The sequence below is a fragment of the Triturus cristatus genome, chromosome 3_1 (genome assembly GCF_964204655.1).
Source record: "Triturus cristatus chromosome 3_1, aTriCri1.1, whole genome shotgun sequence".
NCBI lineage: Eukaryota > Metazoa > Chordata > Amphibia > Caudata > Salamandridae > Triturus > Triturus cristatus.
In genome coordinates, this window is record NC_140583.1 from 68,515,403 (window position 1) to 68,531,518 (window position 16,116).

The 16,116-nt window shown below is 48.5% G+C and overlaps 1 protein-coding gene across 1 annotated transcript in view; it reads right to left on the reverse strand.

Moving 5' to 3' along the window:
• Positions 1 to 16,116, reverse strand: part of API5 (apoptosis inhibitor 5) — a 111,036-nt gene that overhangs the window by 15,122 nt on the left and 79,798 nt on the right. The window contains exons 12-13 of the mRNA XM_085643466.1: positions 8,669 to 8,745; positions 7,309 to 7,445 (exon numbers count right to left, since the gene is read on the reverse strand). Of these exons, the coding sequence (XP_085499592.1) occupies positions 7,309 to 7,445; positions 8,669 to 8,745 (214 nt within the window). The remainder of the gene's footprint in view (positions 1 to 7,308; positions 7,446 to 8,668; positions 8,746 to 16,116) is intronic.

The window sequence follows — 16,116 nt, forward strand, 5'->3', positions numbered from 1 at the left end:
CGGTGGAAAGGCGTAGGCAAATGTCCTCGACCAGCTTATCCATAGGGCATTTCCCTGGGATTGCTGATCTGGTTGCCTGGACGCGAAGCTTTGGCATTTTGCATTTTGGCGTGTTGCAAATAGGTCTATTGTGGGAGTTCCCCATCTCCGGAAAAGCTTCTCCGTTTCCTGGCCATTGAGCTCCCACTCGTGCGATGCCGAGGTCTGCCTGCTTAGCCAGTCTGCCTCCACATTGTCCTTCCCCGGTAGGTGAATTGCTAGTAGATCTATCCTGAGAGGTATGGCCCATCTCCAAATCTCCTGAGCCAGAGAGGAGAGGGGGAATGACTGTGCCCCCCCCTGTTTGTTGATGTAGAACATTGCCGTGGTGTTGTCTGTTTGAACCAACACCCTCTGGTTGTACAGGTGCCTCTGCAATGCCTTCAGGGCTAGCAGGATTGTCTTCAACTCGAGGTAATTGATATGGCGAACCGCATCTGCTGGAGCCCACAGACCCCTCACTCTGAGGTTGACCATGTGCGCTCCCCATCCCTTTTGTGATGCGTCCGTGGTAATGGTCATTGTTGGGTTTGGTGGTGTCAGGCTTCTCCCTGCTGTCATGTTGTCCCTGTTCCACCAAGTTATCTCCTCCTGCACTGCGTGCGTAACAACCACTAGATCCTCCCAGCTTCCGTTTGCTTGTGACCATTGCTGTTGTAGCCATTCCTGGAATGGTCTCATGTGCAGGCGTACATTCGGCACCAGCTGGATACACGACGCCATCATCCCCATCATCTTGCTCACTGACCTCACTGTCAGAGCTCGCCCCTTCTGGTAGAGCCGCGTCTCCTTCAGTAGGGCATCTGTCCTCCTGTCGCTGGGCACCACTGTACTGTTCAGGGAGTTGATTTTTGCCCCTAGGAAAATCTTCACCTGCTCCGGTTCCATCGACGACTTCCCCCAGTGAATCGAGAACCCCAGGTTCGTGAGAGTGTCTGTTACGCGTTTTGCGTGCCTCTCGCACTTTTCACGTGAGTTTGCCTTGACCAGCCAGTCGTCTAAGTAGGGGTAGACGTGTATCCCCTGCCTTCGTAGGTGGGCCGCGACCGCCGACAGGCATTTTGTAAAAACCCTTGGCGCCGATTTTAATCCGAATGCCAGGGTTGTGAACTGGTAGTGTTCCTGGTCGATGTTGAACCTTAGAAGTCCCTTGTGTCTTCTGTTTATTGGGATGTGCAGGTAGACATCCTTGAGGTCCACGGTGACCATGAAGTCTCCTTGTCTTATTTGGGGGCAGAACCTCCTGCAGCGAAGTCATCTTGAACCTTTGCGTTCTGATGAACTTGTTTAGGTATCGCAGGTCCAGGATGGGTCTGAGGCTCCCGTCTACCTTCGGGACCACGAAGTAGTTTGAGTAGACCCCCTTGTTGCGTTCTCTGAACGGCACTGGCTCTATGGCTCTCTTTTCTAGAAGCTTCCGTGTTTCTTCTCTGAGTAGGGTCAGTTCTTGAGCCGATCTTTGCCTTCCCTTTGGCTTCCTGTTTGGCGGTTTCTTTTCCAAATCTACGCAGTATCCGTACTGCATGATGTTCAGTATCCACTTGTCTGTGGTTATACGCCGCCACTCGTGAAGGTGGAACCTCAGCCTTCCGCCTACTGGTGTTGTATGCTCGTAGGCTTTTGATCCTTCTCTCCCCCTCGATGTTACTGTTTCGCGCCTCACCCCTGGGGGCATGTCGAGGGTAGGCGTCCTCCTGCGTGCTGAGTCACTTTGATGAGGGCTGGTCCCCCCCCTCTCCTTCTCTGGCCACGTCCGTTCCCTCTCCCGCGAATGGACTGGCCCCGAGGCTGGTACTGCCAGTTTTGCTTCTGTTGACCCTGTCCGTGACCTTCACCCTGCTGACCCTGCTGGAACGTCTGGTGCGACGGCCCCTGCTGGTTTCCTCCCCTATCGTAGGGTCTCCTTGAGGGGTTGCCTCGTCTCATTCCCCTCAGCTGAAGGGCCCCCATGGACCTCGCCGTTTCGTTTTCTTTTTTCAGCTGGGTGAGCTTCTCGTCAACTGTTGCTCCGAACAGTGTCTCTCCGTTGAAGGGGGTGCTAAGGATGTTGTTCTGCACCTCCGGTTTGAATCCCGAGGTTCTTAACCATGCATGCCTTCTCTCGGTGACCCCCATGGCCATGAGTCTTGCTGAAGTCTCTGCCCCGTCCAACGCCGTCTTTATGCAGGAGTTGGCGATGTTTTTGCCTTCATCTACTAGGTGTGAGGCTCTCTGGCGGTATTCTTCGGGGAGGTGCTTTACTAGCTCCCCCATCTCGTTCCAGTGCTGGTACTGGTGTCTATTGAGGAGAGCATTGGAATTCGCCATGCGCCAGTGCATAGCGGCGTTCCTCTCGACCTTTCTTCCTGTGAGGTCTATCCTCCTGCTCTCTATCAGGTGGTGGGCCCGAGGTTGCTGGTACGTTGGCCCTTCTCCTGGCCGTGGAAGCTATGCTGGAGTCGGCGGTCACGCTACCTTTGATGTAAGGGGGGGTCCAGGGAAGAGTGCTTATACTTCTCAGTCCTGGGCGTGATCGACCGGCAGGTCGCTGGTTCCTTGAAGGCTTCTCTCCCCTGATTCATCACGCTTTGTAGCATGGGGAGGAACTGGCTCCTCGTCTGGATGGGGAGCAGGGTCTCGAGGAGAAAATCGGCTTTCGGCTTCTCTTCGTCGAGTTTGACGCCGAAGGCTGTCGCTGCGCTCCTGACCACCATATTGTACACCCCGATGTCGTCGGGTGGCGAAGGCCTCGAAGGGTACGTGTCCACGGTCTCCTCCGGGTTTTGGGTGTCGAGATCCTGCCATTCGATCTCGTGGCTGGTAGATGGTGCCGAGCCGTAGACCGACTGTTGGTCTTCTTCCTCGTCATAATAGGTCTCGTCTTCCTCTTCGAGATCCCTCATCAGTCCCTCGGTGTCGAATTCGTCCTCGACGATGTCCGCCGATGAAACCGTTGGAATCTTGAATTCCTTCATCTTGGCGTCGAACTCCTCCTTCCTTTGAAGGATGTTCTCCATTTCGGCCTCGTTCCGCCTCTTCTTTTTCTCCATCTCGGAGATGCTTTCGGCGTCGACCGCGGGTCTTTTCGTCGAAACTTGCGTCGACGTCGACCGTTCTTTCAGCGTCGATCGGCCCGTTTCCTGGGTTGTCTTCGACGACCCTTGCCTTTCGGCGTCTTTCGGCACCAGGGAGTCCTTCTCTAAGGATCCGCTCGGCCTCTTGTCCATGGTTCCCCCTTTGGTCGTCGAAGTTTTCGGCGCCGGGGCTCCCTTCGTGGACTTTGACTCAGATTTTCTCGAGTCAACCTCGTGTTTGAGGTACTTTCTGTTTTGCGCTCGACGATTCTCTTACCTCGTCTTCTTTTTTCTTGTCGGTCTCTACGACCGTGAAGTTTTCGGCTGTCTCGGCGACGTTGTCCTCGTCGTCCGTGGAGAGGCCCAGATCGTGGAGCGATGGGGCCTTACCCTTGCCATCCATGCTGGCGTTGGCTCTTCTCTGCCGATCTCTCACCCTGAGCAGGCGTTGCAGTCCTTACTCTGGTGTTCGACCGGTAGGCAGAGGTTGCAGACCGGATGCTGGTCCTTCTGCGCGAACTTGTGGTGGCAGTTTGGGCAGAACTTGAATGGCGTCTTGTCCATTGCGCTCAGGGCCTCTGAGTGCGCATTCTCCAAGGTCGTCGAAGAAAAGGGCGCTGAACTTCCTTTCTTCGCGCTCCTGATGAAATATCTTCCTTTTCTGTGATATCTCCGATGTATTTGTCGACGAAACTCGCTTTTCTTTCTTCGGTTGTAACTCTGGAGCTTCTCGATAACGATCCAGACCCAACGGCGGAAAAAGAATCTGAAGATGGCGCCCCAAAGGTGGGACTTCCGCAGGAAGCACGACGACGTCACGGAAGGTGCACCAAATGGTGGTCGTCGCCGCCCACCTGGGCTACAAAAAAAATAATAAAAATAAATAAATAAAACCAAAGAAAAGACTACGAATCCGGACCCAACCACAAGATCGCGGAATAATGCACAGCATAGTGAATCCAGAAAGATTCACGCTGCAAAACCAAAGTTAGCATTTAACCGCGAGGTTCATAATGCACTTAAGAGTATATGGTATGACGATATCTGGAAACAGTAGAAGGAAGGGGTTCCGACCACTGCAGACAGGCTCAGCTCATGCCAGAGCGCCATCTCACATGGAACCAAGCACTCTGCCTTCAGGATTGTTAAGGCCTGCCATAGGAGTGACTTATAGGTTAACATGTGTCCCATTTAAGGTTAGGTATACTACACCTAAGTAAGAGGTGATTACACCAACTTACCCCAGCTGAGTGATCAGCCAGTTGTGTCAAATTTGTTAGGCCAAGCCTGGGGTGGCATAATACATGCTTCAGCCCCTGGCAGGCCTTAGATACACCAATGCCCTGGGTACCTAGTGTACACTGGTACAGGGGCTCACAGGGTGATCCAACCAATTGGGTATGTACCTAGGGTACATGGAGTCCATTTTAAAGAGAGAACAGCCAGGCTGAGATCCTGAATGGCAGGATCTCAGGCCAACTAAGTCGAAAAACCAGCTAGACACTAGGCAAAAATTTGGGGGTAACCATAGTCAGATATCCACCTTCCTACAACTACCTAGAGGAAAATGCGGTTGGGCTATGCAAAAGAAATGCACTTTACAGGCCGCTGCGTGCAACACCAGCGTCGAACTCTACAGTGGAGAATTGATGCATTATCAAATATCGCACGAAAAAAATAATAAAGAGGTCTCTCATTCCTGTAAATTGTGAGACCGATGGATTTGGAGATGCGGCTTCCTTGTACTTCGTGGTTTCACCAAACCACGTTTCAAGGCTGACCCGTAACTGCTCTACAAAACAAGCATCGATCTCTTGTCTTTATGGGGCCATGTGTTTCTAATTAGAAACACATGGCCCCATAAAGATAAGAAAGTGCTTGCGACAGCAGCAAAGCAGGCGACCCAGTCGGTTGAGAGGTGAAAGGGCATCAACCAAAAAGCCTCATTTCCAATGGCAGGCCACCGTTTAGCATAAACGGTGACGCCAGCCAATGGAAATGAGGGGCGGGTCTCAAAGCCCTTTTCTGAAATCCCTATCTCACACAATTTCTCGCCAGCGAGCAGCGCATGCGCTGTAACGCAGGCGAGACCTAAAAATGGAGGTGCTTGCCCACTTTCTGTATTTGTTTTTAAACATCCCAAATCCCTTGCCCAACTAGTTTTTCCACACACTAAAGGGGCTTTTGCTATGACTTATATGGGCAGACCAGCGGTCACATATCTGATGGGACACACTTGTGCTTCGGTATGACAGAGGCGGCTTTAGTGTCTGATTTTCAAACATTATCTAGTGGCGCAGGGGCAGTATGCCTACCACTGATTTCACCCAGACGCTGGACTTCCCTACTCCGTACCTGAAAGACCAAGCAGAGGACATTCAATTAACAGCGATCTAAGCAGGGGGAATCCAGCTTGCCCCCCTGCCCCCCCACCCCCAAGATATCCAGACACTGTCCACCACGTGCTATGCCTGAAAGAAACATAACTGCCTACTTGGAACAGTTACCCTACATTCACCATTACTTCCGGTCGCAAAATATCCATGGATCCCATTCACCTGTGAAACTGTGGAGCAACGCATGCTCAGCAAATTCGAATTACATACGATGTGTGATATCTTCCCTAATGGTCATGCCCTTTCCTACACCAATGAGGTCAGATTCTCCCGGGCCACACAGAAGGATTTCTTTCTCATGTGTGGCTTGCATGCCGCTTTTCGTGCTTGTATTCCCTCATATCCCCATTACCCCTGATGATTTTTCCGCACTGATCTATTGTTTTTAACCTTGGGGAGGGGACACTGATCTCCAAACTTTACAAGGCCTGCATGGCGCGCAGGCCTGCCCATGTTGAGAAAGACCAAGGGACAATGGGGAAGAGACCTGGGTCAGGAACCAACAGAGAATGGAATTACAGTTGTGCACAGGTTGGAATGGTTTCTCCAAATCCTTGACACAAGCCACTCCAATTTTAAGTTCTAACACAAGGCTCTTATAACTGCTAGTTCACTTGCTAAAATAGACCATATCAGGACCTCCACCTGCCGGAAATGTAACACACTGAAAGCAGAATTTGCACACCTTACATGGAAGTGCCCGCATATTGGAACCTAATGGAGTGTGATCTAAGATTGAGTCTCCTTAATGTCCCGGATCCCCTCCTGGCACTCCAGGGTTATGTAGCAGATAGCCCATAGGTATACAGCTACTGCGTACTGTTAGCTAAAAGAAGTGGTGTTGCACTGGGGAAGTGGGATCCGCCTCACTATTAAGGCGTGGCTTAAAAGCATGGTATATTGTGTCTCCACTAGTTAAGTTTACGCCTCACTACAACCCCTCTCCTCAAGGATATCTAACAACCCCTAAGGGACTATTTGTTAACCATAGATGACGACTTACATTGATCCTTTACACACAAAGTGTCTAAACACAGATGCCATATGCTTACATGCCACAAATGCCATGCGGGCAGATATCGCACCAATTATGATTTATGCTCCGTCCAGGTCTGGTGTAAATTATTATACATGCTGTATCATAAAGGGTTTTTTTTGCCTCCGAGACCTCAAATTGTCACTTGTGATCTGCCTGTGTATACGGCCCATTGTTCTTTTGATTATTTTGAAATCAAAAAGTAAAAAAAAAAAATAGGGCTATCCCACGACACTGCAGTCCAGCACACTCTTGTGGTATGATAGCTGGGAAGACATTTTTCTCCATCGTTATTGGATTTACAGCTTGGTTTAGCAAAAAATAAAGTATGCACAAATGTACACTGGCATTCTCAAAGATGTAACAAAAATGCTTGCTATGTCTTATATGTTCAACACCTACTATTCAAAATGTGTCTTCTGGGCCCTTTTTATACCACTCTTCTGAGGTTATGGATTGGCTCTTCCAATGGTGTCTGTTCAGCAAAAGGCCCCTTTGCTGTACTTTCAGCTTTATTATAGGACTATCTTTGTAGGACACCTGTGGTCAACACACATCATCCAACTACTAAGAAACACTTCTAACAAAGGCAGACATACTGGGTTTGCTATGGTTTAATTAACAAAGATCTATTTTTTACTCTGCATTTTAAGTTAATGCTTTTTACGGTCTGATCGAGAGGGAAGTTAAGTGGTTTTGAAGTAGAACAATAGGCACATGCGTAAACCTTTAGCTGCAGATTTCGGGAATATTTTGTTTCTTTTAAGCCACATTTCACACTCACCATAGGAAAAGGTGCCCAGGCTGGCACTATATTTACCACTGGGGGGATTATAAATTTGCCTCGCATCCCTCTTCGGCACTGGAGATGTTTTTTTAGGCGGGGAGCTGGAAGCTGTACCTTCACCAGTTCTCTTGAGTCTAAGAAAAAAAGGGCTATAAGATTTTCTGTACAACCTGTATCTGTGATCAAATGTAACTTTATATACCACCAAAATTAATGTATAGGATTAAGTCAAACACACACAACATAAATTTGTTTAAATCCACGTATGTTAACACAGACTTTACTGTAAATTAGCAAGCACATAAATACACAGTGTAGTCTGCCTCAATTTCATATCCTACCACCTATAAGAAGTTTAAGACAATCTTACTCTACCTTCAGAGCAGAATATTGAAACCCACTTGATGACCAACTCAATGGCTAAAATACTTGCCTGAGTTCGTAACCCACACTGCTTGTCAACTTGTTTTGCTGCAGAAGTCTTTACCATTGCTTTTAGTGCAGTTCTTCTCCAGATTCGAAGACTGACTATCCCCACGTTCAAGGGCAGCGGAAATTAGACATACCTTATTTCCTACAAATGTTGCCATTTTGTAAAGAAAACTGAACAACTTGCTTCAGCCTACTAGAGATCCAGCGTGAACTCCCACCCATATACAGCACAGCTCATCACTTTTTCATTTGAGGTATTTTAAGGTATCGTCATCACATAATGATTTTCAATTAAGTCCTTAATGTTCTTTTATAGCTGGAACTGGACAATAAATTCCTAGGTATCACCAGAAAGTACAAATATTGTGGTATCTTGTCTTATTCCATCTTTGCCTTCAGCTAGGGCAGTAAAGCAGACGCCTAGGTGAACGTTAGAAAAATAAAGAAATACATTTTTAAATATAGCTGTTCACTTGTTTGGTATCTGAATCCAATTGCTGGAGTGACCACTTGAAATTTTGTTTATCACATTAACATCAGTAAAGCATCATAGGTGGGGCGTTCGTTTGCAACTACTTGGCTTCCCCAGAACAGCACAATAGTGACCTTAAGCCATGACAGCAGACTATCTTAAAGGTGCTAAAGGAAGATGCGTAAAACAAGAGATATCCCTTAGAATACATATCATATAGACTTGATAATACTTATCACTTAAGTTCTATGTCTCACAGGCTTGACTCAGGACAGCAGGGCCTAGTCTTAGCCAAATATGCTGTATGTGACACGAAGACTGTTGAACTATTTTCAGGTCACAATGGTCTTATAGATGGAACTATTACAGACCACAGCACCTACAAAAACGGCTCAATCATGTATAATGTCAACCATTCTGGCTAGTAATTCATTAAAAAAATATAGCACTTACCCAGTGTCAGCCTTTTGCACAGGTTTCCATGACAGCGTCACAGTGCTTTTGTAAGATGGAGGAATGTGAAACAAATCCTAATACAGGAAAATAACAGCAATGTAAAAAACATGGTCTGTACATCTTGGTCTGTAAAATAAGCATTTAACTCTTCTAGCGATCACACTTTGCTACAGACACAAGTAAGTATCATCATGGGGTCTAACGAGATGAAGTAGGCCTCGAGTCCCATCACGGTGTGTGGGCAGTCTTAGCTATATAGTGGACCTCTATTCACAGAGCAGGAAATATCCTTACCCAAGAAAATACCACAATAATCCATAAGGGTATTGTAACCAAGGGTCTCAAGTCTTTTGCTCTCTGACTGAGATCTCATTTCCTCTTACACTGCCATAGCCCTCCTCAATCACAAGGGTTATTCTGACACCAAATTGTACATCTGCTTAAGCCTTGCAATGCTATTTTTAATAAAGGATGCACTTTGAGTCCACCTACTCCTTTTCGTACCAAAAATGATATTTGGAGAGGAGTTCATTCACCTGTAGTGTACTGTTTTCTGATGGCATAGTATTTCTGTACATTTGCCCTTATAATGGGTTGGAAATATCCCCCTACTTGCCTTCAATATTTTAATACTTGCCTAATATTCTCTCAACAAAGATTGTTCACTGTACATCATGCCAGCACCTGCTCAGGCATTAACAGCATTAGCAAACACAAACCCACAGGTATTCATTTCAAAACTTGCACAGAAATCTAATAGGCAATCACTTACACTTAAATCACCACTATCAAACAATTTGTAGACCCAAATCGTTTAGATTGAAGACTGAGATCAGAAAAGCATAAACCGGCCAAAGAACATGCCCTCTGTGGCTTTATCAGCCTATCAAATAATTTCCATTTAAGATGTGCCCAAATTTTTAGAAGCCAACTTAAGGGGGAGGGGGGGGCTTGAGCCTGAGCAAAATTTCCAACTGATCTCACAGCTCCATCTCAACGATCACATCAGCAGAGCTTTTCAGACACTTCAAGACATGACTTTCCATCAATAGCCTCCTCCAACGTTCCCAGACAATCCGTTAGCCTTTTCCAGTGCAAAATCCTGATGCCTTTAGTCGGCATACGTGCACCAGCCTGATGCTCCGGAACCCACGTCATGGCTGCCGCCATGAATCTCACATCCACAGAAGTGGTTCCAACCACCTTTTGACAGCCCGAAAGTCCTCACATACGCAGCCAGCCCTGAAAGCGCTCTACAAACTAGATGGATGAGGTAAGCTGCTGTGCCACAGATACACACTGCAGGCGCCTTCAGTGTCTGAGTAGTGGCTCAAACTTCACAATCACCATTACGTATGCCACATCCAAACCTACTCCGCAATACCTGAACGTCTAGGCTGAGAACATAAAATCTCCTGCTGCTGAGCAATCCCTAGTGGAATGTGAGCGGTAGCAGTAGCAGCACACCGTGCATAACAGTAGTACACCACAATGATTCCACATCATGGCTGCCATCAAAACACCAATCAGCCGCCGATAAAAAGACAAGCCTACACCGATGCGACTCATGTGCATTTGCATCAGCAGTCTATAAACATCCAGTGAGTAATCCTCATTACTCCGACAACAAGTGTTAAAGTATTGGCTTACATACCATGAGCGCCGTCATGCCAACCAACGGGACAGTAAGGCAAGAAGGGTACCCACATGTTAGAGACAGGGGACTCTGTTAGCAGGTGTTTACACCCTGTCCAAGTAGGGACCTGCACTCTAGTCCTGGTAAGGTCCATGCTAAGAGTAACCCATGCTCATCCCCTTGATAGCTTGGCAAAAGCAGTCAGGCATATCCCCAGAGGCAATGTGTAAAGTTTCTGCAAACAAACAGTAACAATGAAAACGCCACAAAAGAATTGCACACCAGTTTAGAAAAGAACGAAAATTTCTGAGTTAAACGAGACCAAAACGACAAAAACAATCCAACATACATAAATCAGAATAAGAGTTTTCCAATATCAGATCAAGTATGACATTTAGACACACAAAAGCACCAAAAGGGCAATCTAGTTGCGCTTGATGAGGACTACTTTATATAACGTCAGTTCGGCCTTGGGGAGTGAGGACCAGCATTGGGGATCAAGCAGACTCACTTCCAAGGGCCCAAGAACTGGATTTAGCACCATTTGGCAAGTAGGACTCCCAGCAGCGGAGCCCAGGTGCTATGGGTGAAGCCTTTAATGGTCCTGAGAATTCCAACCGGAGGCAAGCTCAACTCGAGAACCTTAGATAGCAGGACGTAGAGAGCAAAGTCCAGTCCTCTCACTCCCAGGACAGAAGCAGCTGGCCAACACAGCAAAGCGAGCAGCAAAGTGGCAGTCCCTCCTGGCAGCACAACTGGTATTTTTCCTGGCAGAATGTACTCAGTCTAGAGAGTTCAGAGTACACAGTTTCAGAGGTCCAGTTCTTATACCCATTTTGGACTCTGAGTAAGGAGACTTCAAAGAAAGGTCTTTCTAGTGCACACTATGTGGTGGTGTATTTGTAGGAGGATTGGCACCACCTTATTCTGGCGCAGGTGTCAGCTCCTCCAACCACCCTAGCTCAGGAAGGCTCATCAACCTCGTGATGGCCCAGCAGGATATGCAGGGCACTCCTCCACTTCCGGTGTGCTCTGCTCCTGTCTAGAGGTATTACGCAAAGCCCAACTGTCATCCAACACAGACGTGTATTCTAGGGACAGGCAGAGCCACTAAATGGTTAAGATAGATAATACCAACTTCCTAAAAGTGGCATTTTCAGACATGCAATTTAAAAACCGACTTAACTAAATGGTGTACTTTTAAATTGCAAGTTCAGAGATACCAAACTTCACTTGTCGTTCTTCTCCCGATTGGCCTTGTACGATGTTACAAGGCAGCTCCAATGCTAACCTACTGAACACAAATTTAGCAGTTGTTCACTACCAGGATATGTAAAACAAATATATACAGGTCCTACCTTTTAAATCCACTGCACATTTCCCACAGGGCTACCTCGGGCCTACCTTACATATAATAAATGGAAAGGTTTGGACCTGGCAAGTAGGTTAAACTTACCAGGTGGTCGGGCAGTCTGACCTTGCCCACACAGGTGCTGCAGTGGTAGGCCTGACAGAGGTTTGAAGGGGTATTCAGGTGGGTGGCACAATCCGTGCTGTGGCCAGTAGCAGCATTGGAATTACATGCCCTGGGCACATGTAGTACACTGTAATAGGGACTCACTAGTAAATCAAATATTGCAATCAAGGAGAAATCAAATGCCATCACGTTTTGGTTACAGAGCAAATGTACTTTAGCAGTGGTCAGCAGTGGTAAAGTGCCCAGAGTCCTAAATCCAGCAAAAACGAAATTCAGCAGGCAAAAACAGGAGGTCAGAAGCAAAAAGACAGGGGAAACCCACAAAAAAGATGCCAGGTCTAACACATGCACCCCCTAACCCCCCCCACTGAAAGTGGGGAGGGCTACCCAACCTCTTGGGAGCTCCCATCAAAAAGGCAGAAGAACCTGGAAAGACCATTATTGGAGTGATCTCTTCCAAGGCGGTGCTCCACCATAAAGTCCATTCCCTGTAGGGAGATGGACTACCTCAACAGTTTAGGATTCTCACCCTCATCTTCATTGTCCCAAAAGTGAGTCCCAAACAAGTAGGGTCTTAGCTTCTTCAGCGCCCAGACGAAAGCAAAAGCTTCCCATGCTATTGCGCTCCACCTTGGTTTCTTGGGAAGTAACCTCCTACTAATGAAGGCTACAGGATGATATAGGCCCTCTTCGTTTAGCTGTGAAAGCACGGCTCCCACAACATACTCTGAGGCCTCAGTCTGCACCGCAAATTCCTTGGAGAAGCTAGGCGTACAGGTGGCGTCCTTAAGGGTGTCAAAAGCAGTCTGGCATGCCTCTGTCCAGGTCACCTGACTGGGATGCTTCCTGGAAGACAGCTCTGTCAAGGGGGCAACTATGGGGCTGTATCCCTTGACGAATCCTCAGTGGTAACCGGTGAGACCTAAAAAGGCTCTCTCCTCCGTCTGGGTCCTGGGGGGTGCACAAGTACATATAGTATCAATCTTTGGTTGCAGCAGCTGCACCTTGCCGCCCCCTTCTTGGTGTCCCAAGTAAACCACAGACCCCTGCCCTATCTGCACTTACTGGCAGTGATAGTGAGGCCTGTCGTCTGCAGGGCGTTCAACACCATCTGGAGGCGGTACAAAAGGTCCTACCAACTGGAGTTGAAGACTACAATGTCATCAAGGTAGGTTGCACTGAAGTTCCCCAACCCAACCAGGACCTGGTTGACCAACCTCTGAAATGTGGCAGGGGTGGTTTTCAACCCAAAAGGCATGACCCGAAACTGGTAGTGCCCTTCTGGTGCTGAGAACGCTGACCTCTTGTGCCTTCTCGGTCAAAGCAATCTGCCTATACCCCAACATTAGATCAAACGTGCTGAGGAACTTGGCAGCTCCAAACTGATCAATGAGCTCATCAGTTTGGGAGATCAGGTGTGCGTTAGTTTTAGCTGACCACACTGAGCCCATGGTAATCCACACAGAAACGTGGTTCAGTTGCGACACCATGCAGGGCAGTTTTGGGGACCAGAACCACTGGATTGGAGAAAGGGATGTTGGAGAGTTGAATTACCCCCAACACACAAGCATCTTAGAGACTGCCCCTTTGATGCTGGTCCTCACTCTGTCAGACAACCTGTTAGACTGGTCTGAAACAGGTAGGCTGTCCCCAGAATCAATGTCGTGGATGCACTATTGGGTGACTCCGGGGATGAGCCAGACCAGAGCTGCAAACTGTCCCAGCACCTGGCGACAGTCTTTCTGCTGCTCTGGGGTCAGTGTAGTGAAGATGTTCATACCTTCACTGACCCATCTTGCTCTTTGGATGGCAAAAGGTTGGAGAGAAGTTCACGCTCCTCTTCCACCCCATCACAAGTGACCAAGAGCATGGTCAACTTGAACCTCTCAAAATGTGAATTGAGGGGGGTTTACGTGCAGGACCTGCAAGGGTTTCCTAGGAGTTTGCAAGTTTATCATGTAGATGACGTCAATTCTGTGCTCCTTTACCTCATAAGGGCCAGACCAGTGGTCTTGTAGAGCATGTGGTTGTACTGGCGCCACCTTTTGACCAGGAAGAAACTTAACATGAAGTGCTATTTCATGTCCTCCTGGCTAGGTACCAGATTCTCCTGGGCGAGTTTCTGTGAAGCGGGCGGTCTGGTTCCGGAAGGCCAGCATGTAACTGAATATTGGGTGGCTCCATAGGAGCTTGCTCCCAGCCTTCCTTCACCAAACTGATTAAGTCCTCTTACAGGGCGCTCGCACAAAAGTTTCAAGGGGCTGAAGCCATCCCCCTTCTGCGGTACCTCCCTGTAAGGAAACAGAAGGCATGTCAAAGAGGACGCTCCACTTAGGCCTCATGGAGTCAGAGACCCATAACCAATCCCTTCAGGGTACGGTTGAACTTATCAACCAACCCATTACTTTAGGGGTAGTAAGGGATGGTGGACTAGTAGGTTATGCCACACGCCTTCTACATGGCCTTCATGTACAAGGATATGAAATTGGTACCATGGTCAGGCACCACCTCCGTGGGTAAACTAATGCGCGTAAAGATCCCCATCAGTGCCCTGGCCACGGTGGGTGCAGTCACCATCCTCAAGAGGGATAGCTTCTGGGTACCGGGGCCCACCAAGACCATGATGAACCTGTTGCATATGGCTGACTCGGGATACAGAGGTTCCACAATGTTAAAGCCCACTCCCTCGAAAGGGGGTGCACACGCCCGGGAACTGTTACAGGTGATGCTTGCATCCCCCTGGAGCTGCAGAACGCACCTGCGGCCTTCCTCATTTGGGGCAATAAAAGTGTGTGACAAGCCTGTCACATGTCTGCCCAGAATGACAAGCCAGTGGCACATCAAAAGCCAAACCCAGTAGAAGGCTCTGCAGCGTTGGGGTACCACCAAAACACGGGCTGCGCCAGGCTCAGCAACCTTAGGCTTGCTGTATAGAGATCTTTCTCCCAATAGATCAGGTAAGATTCTGAGGCATCAACAGCTGCCTTGTCCTCTGACTTTTACCGAAGACCCACAAGAGTGGGGCACTCCTTCTGCACGGTGTAGAATTCCTCCCTACTGGAGTCTCCTTCCTGCTGCTAATGGGTCAGCTCAGGCAGGTGCCCCAGTTCAGCCACATCTACTCCTGTAGGTTCTGGGGCGTTCCGGCTCAGAATCAGCCTCCTCTCAGACTGTGGGAATTTTTGGAGCAAGTTTCCGGCACCCATTGCCCTTCCTCTTCCTAGCAGGCACCTATGCCACTTTTTCAAGCTCCAGGTCCTTCTGATCACCCTCTTTGGTGGCCATAGACTGTGTGGTCAGGCATACCAATTCTGGCAATCCCAACATCTGAGTGCAACTTGAGTTCAAACTCCTGCCAGGCCGTATGCTCCAGGTCGTTGCCCAGCAGACAATCAACAACCATGGAAGGACTCCCAGTTACCTTCAAGAATCCAGAGATGCCACCATTCAAAGGAAACCTGAGCCACCACAAACTGGTGCTACCTGTTGTCTACTGAATGTACTTGGTGGACCACATTGGGAACTACCTGCTTTTCAGACAACACATGACACCAGTTAGTTATCATACTGGCTTCTGTATCTCTCCGAGCGTTCTCCTATTGATGGTCACCCAATGCCTATACTTCTTAGTGTTGTCAGGCATGAGGATTCTCTGGACCATTCCGCTGTCATCGAGGGAGACAAGGGTGATCTCAGCTGGCTCTCCGCCACTAGCTGGGACCAACTCCTCCCCTAAGTGCTACAATCGCCAGTGACTGCCCACTGGCGGGGGGCTGTGCCCACTTGAGACACTTGGGATCCCCGTTCTGGTGCCCTACCCGATTACAAGCAAAACACTTCAGGGGTCACTCCCACGCAGGCTTGCCTGAAGGGAACCCACTCTTCTTTACAGCAGGGGGGTGGGAATCCTTACTCTGGAAACTAGTTTGGGGCCTTTGGGAGAACGCCTTACATTTTGTTTTGTCCCCCACCTCCTTCAGCTGGGGAACCTGCCCACCCTTGGTAGAGTCTCCCCCATTCAACTTCTTTTGGAACCTGGTGCTGAGCCAGATGTCCACCTCATTAGCGAGCTTCCTGGGGTCAGTTAGCTTACTGTCAATCAAGTGCTGGCGTAGCTCTGGAAAACATACTAAATGTGCTCTTGTGCAATCAAACTGTACAGCCCCTGATAGCCTGTTACCTTACTGCCCTTCACCCAATCATCCAGTGCTTTGCAGAAGGTATCCTCACACTACCGTGTCTGAGGACCAAGTTTCTCACTTGCCCTGAACTTTTGCCTATATTTCTCCCAACCAGGGCCTCTTTCATGACAGGGTACCATCTTTTGTCCTC